This window comes from Propithecus coquereli, unplaced genomic scaffold (assembly GCF_000956105.1).
Source record: "Propithecus coquereli isolate 6110/MARCELLA unplaced genomic scaffold, Pcoq_1.0 Scaffold291, whole genome shotgun sequence".
Classification (NCBI taxonomy): domain Eukaryota; kingdom Metazoa; phylum Chordata; class Mammalia; order Primates; family Indriidae; genus Propithecus; species Propithecus coquereli.
Genome location: NW_012148519.1, coordinates 3,078,508 through 3,084,791, shown reverse-complemented (window position 1 = coordinate 3,084,791; position 6,284 = coordinate 3,078,508). Strand labels below are relative to the sequence as shown.

Genomic DNA, 6,284 nt, shown 5'->3' with positions numbered 1-6,284 from the left:
ATTACCTAACTCAAAGCTATTAACATGCTTAATTTGTTGCCAGGGTCCATAATTAGCAAAGAAATATAGCTCTGAGAAATGTAGCAGGGAAAAAGGATATATTATGGTAAAATATCATATTCATATCATACGTGAACTTTTGTTAGTCTGAGAAGGCAAACTTTTTGAAACATGCTAAACTGCCCAAAGTAAATACTCCAAAATTTCTTTGAGAGTCTTTTTAAAATTAATTTATCTATTATTTTTAGAGACTTGGTCTCTGTCACCCAGACAGCGGTGCAGTGGTGCAATCATAGCTCACTGCAGCCTTGAACTGCTGGGCCCAGGCAATCCTTCCACCTCGGCCGCCCGAGTAGCTGGAAATATAGGCGTAAGCCACTGTGCCCAACACCTCCAAGAGCATTTTAAAAGGCAAAAAACAAGTTTTTAACTCCTTAGCCAGGTGTAGAGGGTCTTAATTGCCCATTCCAATCTACTTTAAATAGGTCAACTTCCCTATATCAGGACTACATTTCATTTATAAAAATAGCTGGCCTTTCCCACATCTGGGAAATGGATTCTATTCCCTTTGTCTAAAATGTATCCTTGAGTCTAAGTGCCTAAATTCTATTCAGCCTTTAAAGAAACACCATAAATATTACCTTCTTATTGAAACATTTTCTGATCACTCCACTAAAATACTCCTTCTAAATCCTCATGCTGTTTTTCTGGCATCTTTTATCTTTTATTGATTATACTGATTTCAAGTACATATATCTTTAAGCCATGTTGGATTATAAACTCCTAGTAAGTATAGACATTCTTTGTCAAAGAATGCCTAAAATATAGAAAAGTACTATGACTTACTTTGAAACTTTCTGACTAAAACCTAGAGTAAGAGATACATTTTACATCATGATTCAGTAAATATACATACATATATATGTAAATATCTACAAGCATGTCACAAAACAATACTAGCTCCCAGCTATATTTTCTATTCTATTTCATTTTTCCAAATATTGTCCTGACCCCCTAAATTGATTTAATGGGCCGGGCATGGTGGCTCATGTATGTAATCCTAGCACTCTAGAAGGCTAAGGAGGGAGGATCACTTGAGCTAAGGAGTTCGAGACCAGCCTGAGCAACAGCGAGATCCGTCTCTACTAAAAATGGGAAAATTAGCCTGGTGTGGGGGCATGCACGTGTAGTCCCAGTTATTCGGGAGGCTGAGGCAGGAGAATTGCTTGAGCCCAGGAGTTTCAGGTTGCTGTGAACTAGACAGATGCCTCGGCACTCTAGCCCAGGTGTCAGAGTGAGACTCCATCTCAAAATAAATAAATAAATAAATAAATAATTGATTTAATGGTCCACTAATTTGTTAAACCTGGAGTTTGAAAACCACTGCTCTTCAGGATTTAGCATAGTGCTCTTCATGTGCTATAAATATGCTGAATACCTCAACTTAACCTTCCCTTTTTTCCTTTTATTTGGCTTTGGCAATGACATTTACTTATCCTTTAAAGCTAAAATTTAAAAGATTTTTACAAAGTAATCACTGTTCAAAAAGAAAACCTGAATGTTAGTTATTATTCCAAGCAATCTTTTCTTAAGCTATTGGGTTTATCTGAAATGCGCTTACGTGACAGCTTGGGGGCGAACCACAACTCCACCAGTACAACGACTGGGTCTTCTAGGGGAATCTGTAGCCATAGCTTCATTCATAAAACCTGTTTCCAGAACAAAAAGATAGAAAAAGGGATCATCATTGTTGGGGGTAGGGAAGAAGGTTTATGGTTCCTCACTAGAGATCCCTTGTCAAGAATGCCTAAAATGTAGGAAACTTCCCAGCAGTTCCTTTTAACCAGGGAAAGGGAAAAGAAGGGGATGAACTAGATATTTTAAATTTTCAAATTATCATGAAGTTTTTTTATTTTTCTTTTAATTTTAAAAATATTTTTATTGTGCTCTGTATCGTTCCAATTTTACTATATATGCATACTGCCAAAGTGAGCACTGGTTTTTGTTTTGTTTTGTTTTATATATAGGGCCAGGCCTCAAAACCACAAGACCAGTTAAAGCTCTTGCTGGACTTTTAGTCTGTTGTTAACATAAACAGATCAAGGACTAGGAAATTAGTGGAATTTTATGTTGAGGCAGTGAAAATACGCATGGTACAATATTTCAACACCCAATGAAAGAGTGATATGATACCACTCTACCTTCCAACTAAACCTTCCCAGAATCTATGAGTCAGACTGCATGGCCAGAATTTAAATCATATTTTTAACCCCCCTGCTACTGTAACCTAATTATAAGTAACAAATAAGTCAAATAAGTACTAATAGTCAAATAACTAACATAAACTTATATGATGTTAGAAGCCCCTTATCCTTTCCTGTCACATCAATAAATCCTGATCCTAGAACGTTTAATGAGCCTCTGAATCACTGAGGAGGTTTTAAGAGCATGGAGGCTACTTGCTTAAGATTAAAAGAGAACCGACAACAATATTAAAAATCTCTGACACGAAAGCCCACACCTGGACCTAATCTTGAAAGCACCTAAAACATCACTTCTAAGTAGGGAGCATTCTATCACCTTATTTGAAACTCCCAACCTGGTGAGCCCCACCTCCTACAACCAAAACACTCTTTGCCCCAACTAGCCCAGCTACCCCTTCCTCAGCGGGGTACCTTCCCCTCCAATCCCTCAGCCCTCTCATTTCCATCCCACCCTTTCGTTCTCAAACCACAGTCTCCCAAGCCCTGTCCTTTAAGGGCCTTGTCTCTTGAGGACCACCCTCGCCGGCACCTCAAGCCCCACTCTCTTGAAAGACACCCGGCACAGCGCTACCCACTTAACCTCCAACAGGAGCCACCGCTGCCACCGCTGCCCCCGACCGCCCTCTGGCCCTTTGCCCTTCTCCCCTCCCCCTCCAGTATCTACACCTCTCCCCCGTCGAATTCCTGCCAGCCCAACCCGGTCCCCTCACGCTGCCTGCCCCTCGTCCTTTCCAAGCCTCCCCAAAGTCAAAGCCCCGGTAGCCCTCTCACCGGCCGCCCCGCCGGTAAACGCTGTTCTCCAGCTCAAGGCTCACTGTTTGGAGTCTCCCCGCGTGATTGACGGCTGCCACTTCCTACCACGCCTCAGCGGAACCAGACCTCTAGCCAATCCGAGAAGCAAACCGGCTATGGCCGGGCACCGCCCTTGGAGGTCAGCTTCGCCAACCAGCAAGTAAGAAAGGGGCCGACCCGCCTCCTGAATTTGTCCAATCCGCTGAGGCTGGAGGGAAAACACAACGGTATGTAAGTTCGGGTGAAGCCGACGTGTTAGGTTCGGTTGCAAACGCAGGCAGGTGGGTGGGCATTACGAGCATGTGTATTTTCTTTGCAGACAGCACCTTCTTGGCTTTGTCAAAAAAAAGCAGCATACCCCAGATTCCTGTCCACCTCATCCAAGCATCTCAGGTTGGGAGCTGGACAGGGAGTCGGGTCTGTTTACATCGAATTCTCGCGACACCTGGTTCGAAGCTCAAAGCACGTGGACATGGCAGCTGCCAATCACTTTCAGCTGGCCACTCACCCATCCCCAACCCGCCTTCTGCCCCGCCCTTTGCAATGTGTTTACCTTCCGGGAGCCTAGCTAGGCTAGCTCGCGCCTGTGGTCAGCCAAGGTGTTAATCTGAGTAAGGGACGTGACAGCTAATCTTGTCAATTTGAGCTAGGTTTGTAGACCAAGCCTGACTCCTTCCTTAGCTCAGTTTCCATCTCCCGTATCTCTGAGACTGGAGATCTCGCTGTTGTCATTTCATCAGTTACATTTCTTATATAAGAAGAATGTTTATTCATTTATTGAAAGTTAAGCACAATCCCTCATATACGTCATATGCAATACTTAATATGTATTATCAAGTTTAATGCTAATACCAGTTCCATGAGAGTATAGCTTATTAATTGGCATGGTGTTTGTAACGAATTGGCTGATACAACAATAAAAATAAAAAAGGTCTTAGCACAATGGGAGAGGGGCAAATTTAGTAGAAAAACTACTTCCCGGGAAATAACACAGTTAATCAGGGGTTGGAGGTAAATATAAATATAGATGTAAGCATAAACAGAGATAGTAGATAGAGATATGGAAATAGCTGTAGCCAAGAAACCACCTATTTGTTCTAGATGCTCAGTCACTGGCAGTAAATAGAATTCGCAAAGTGTTCCGTTTCTCAGCCTCATGTTTGAACACTGGTTAATAAAGGACTATGAATGTTCATCTATTTCCTCCCCACAAATTCCCAGCATGAAGGAGCTTTTAAGATTTTCTCCCTACATTTGTCAAAAGGTGAACTTCATGATCATGCCAATTGAAGATTGAAACTATCCTGTTTGGGAGTCTCTCTCTCTCTCTCTCTCTGTCTCTCTCTCTCTCTCTCTCTCTCCTGTTTTTGGAAGACCAGATAACAACTCAGTTTGGGTTTTGTGAGTGTAGGTGACTATAATTTGATTATTAGTCTGATCTGTTGGGAACCAGTGCATGAGTTTAGTTCAAAACAATAGCCTCCTATAATTTTTGTTTAACACATTAAGCTCTCTAAAGAAGGAATCTTTCGGCCGGGTGCGGTGGCTCACGCCTGTAATCCCAGCACTCTGGGAGGCCGAGGCCAGTGGATCGCTCAAGGTCAGGAGTGCAAGACCAGCCTGAGCAAGAGCGAGACCCCCGTCTCTACTAAAAAATAGAAATGATCTGGACAACTAAAAATATATATTTAAAAATTAGCCGGGCATGGTGGCACATGCCTGTAGTCCCAGATACTCGGGAGGCTGAGGCAGAAGGAGTGCTTGAGCCCAGGAGTTTGAGGTTGCTGTGAGCAAGGCTGACGCCACGGCACTCCAGCCTGGGCAACAGAGGAAGACTCTGTCTCAAAAAAAAAAAAAAAAAGAAGGAATCTTTCCAATATTCGAAATTCTTTCTGCTCTTACTGCTATCACTGGCTTACTTCTTTCTTGTCTTTGAAAAGTTTTTTGAGTGTTTCTCTTGTGCTTATGTCATTTTTCCCCAACCAGAAAGTTAAACTCTTCCTAGGCATTAATAGTATAAGACTTTTACATTATTGAATCTCCCACAATACATAACAACCCTGAACACGCAACAGGTATTTAAAAGTTCAGACTTATTTGAATTAAATAATTAATATTCTTATGCTTTCCAGGATCCAGAGCACTAATAAACAGGAAATCCAGAGAAGACCAATAGGTAATAATCTACACAATGGGATAACCAGCATTTGTGTAAGGTATTTCAGTTTAAATAGCTGTTTTATAGGCATTGTTAAGTTCCATAACTCTTTGACTATTCCTCTACAAAGTTATGGAAAAAACAAGCAAACAAAAAACCAAAAAGAATACACTTGTACACAAGTTCATTCATTCATTCAGCAAATGTTTGGATACCTATTAAGTGTTAGGCACATCCTAGACTCTGGGGATACAGTAATGAACAAATCAACAAATCAATATACTTGTCCTCAACCATAGAATTTACATCCTGGTGGGAAGACAGAAATAAAAACAAAAACAGAGAAAATCAAGTAGTATAAAATGCTATGAAGAAAAAGAAACCAGATAAATAGAGGTAGGAAATGGCTTACTCTAGGTAGTGTGGTCAGGGAAAACCTCTCAGGAGATGACATTTGAACAAAAACCTCAATGAAGTGAGAAAGCTACTCTGAGGCAAAAATCAGTCCAGACAAAAGGAACAGCCAGATGCAGTGGTGCACACAGGTAATCCCAGCTACCCTAGAGGTTTAGGCAGGGGGATCGCCTGAGTCCAGGAGTTCCAGACCAGCTAGACAACATAGAGAGATGCCCCCTTCTCAAAAAAACAAACAACAACAACAACAAAAAAGCAACAAGTATAAAGGCCCTAAGAAGGGAATGACTTTTGGCCGGGCACAGTGGTTCATGCCTGTAATCCTAGCACTTTGGGAGATCAGGCTAGATCAGGAGGATCTCTTGAGGCTAGGAATTCCAGACCATCTTGAACAATATAGCGAGAACTTGTCTCTGCAGAAAATTTAAAAATTAGCTGGGTATGGTGGTGGTGCACACCTATAGTCTCAGCTGAGGCAAGAGGATCACTGGAATGCAGGAGTTGAAGGTTGCAGTGTGCTGTGATTGTGCTACTGCTCTCCAGCCTGGGCAATAGAGTGAGACTTTGTCTCCAAAAAAAAACGGGAAATGAATTTTGAGGAAAAACAAGAAAACCAATATGGTTTAAGCAAAGTGAACTAAATAGAAAATGATTGC

The 6,284-nt window shown here is 41.7% G+C and overlaps 1 protein-coding gene across 1 annotated transcript in view; it reads right to left on the bottom strand.

The window, feature by feature from the left end:
- Window positions 1-3,139, bottom strand: part of LOC105813842 (breast carcinoma-amplified sequence 3-like) — a 105,162-nt gene extending 102,023 nt beyond the window's left edge. The window contains exons 1-2 of the mRNA XM_012648645.1: window positions 3,036-3,139; window positions 1,622-1,709 (exon numbers count right to left, since the gene is read on the bottom strand). Of these exons, the coding sequence (XP_012504099.1) occupies window positions 1,622-1,704 (83 nt within the window). The 5' untranslated portion in view covers window positions 1,705-1,709; window positions 3,036-3,139. The remainder of the gene's footprint in view (window positions 1-1,621; window positions 1,710-3,035) is intronic.
- Window positions 3,140-6,284: the final 3,145 nt, after the last annotated feature.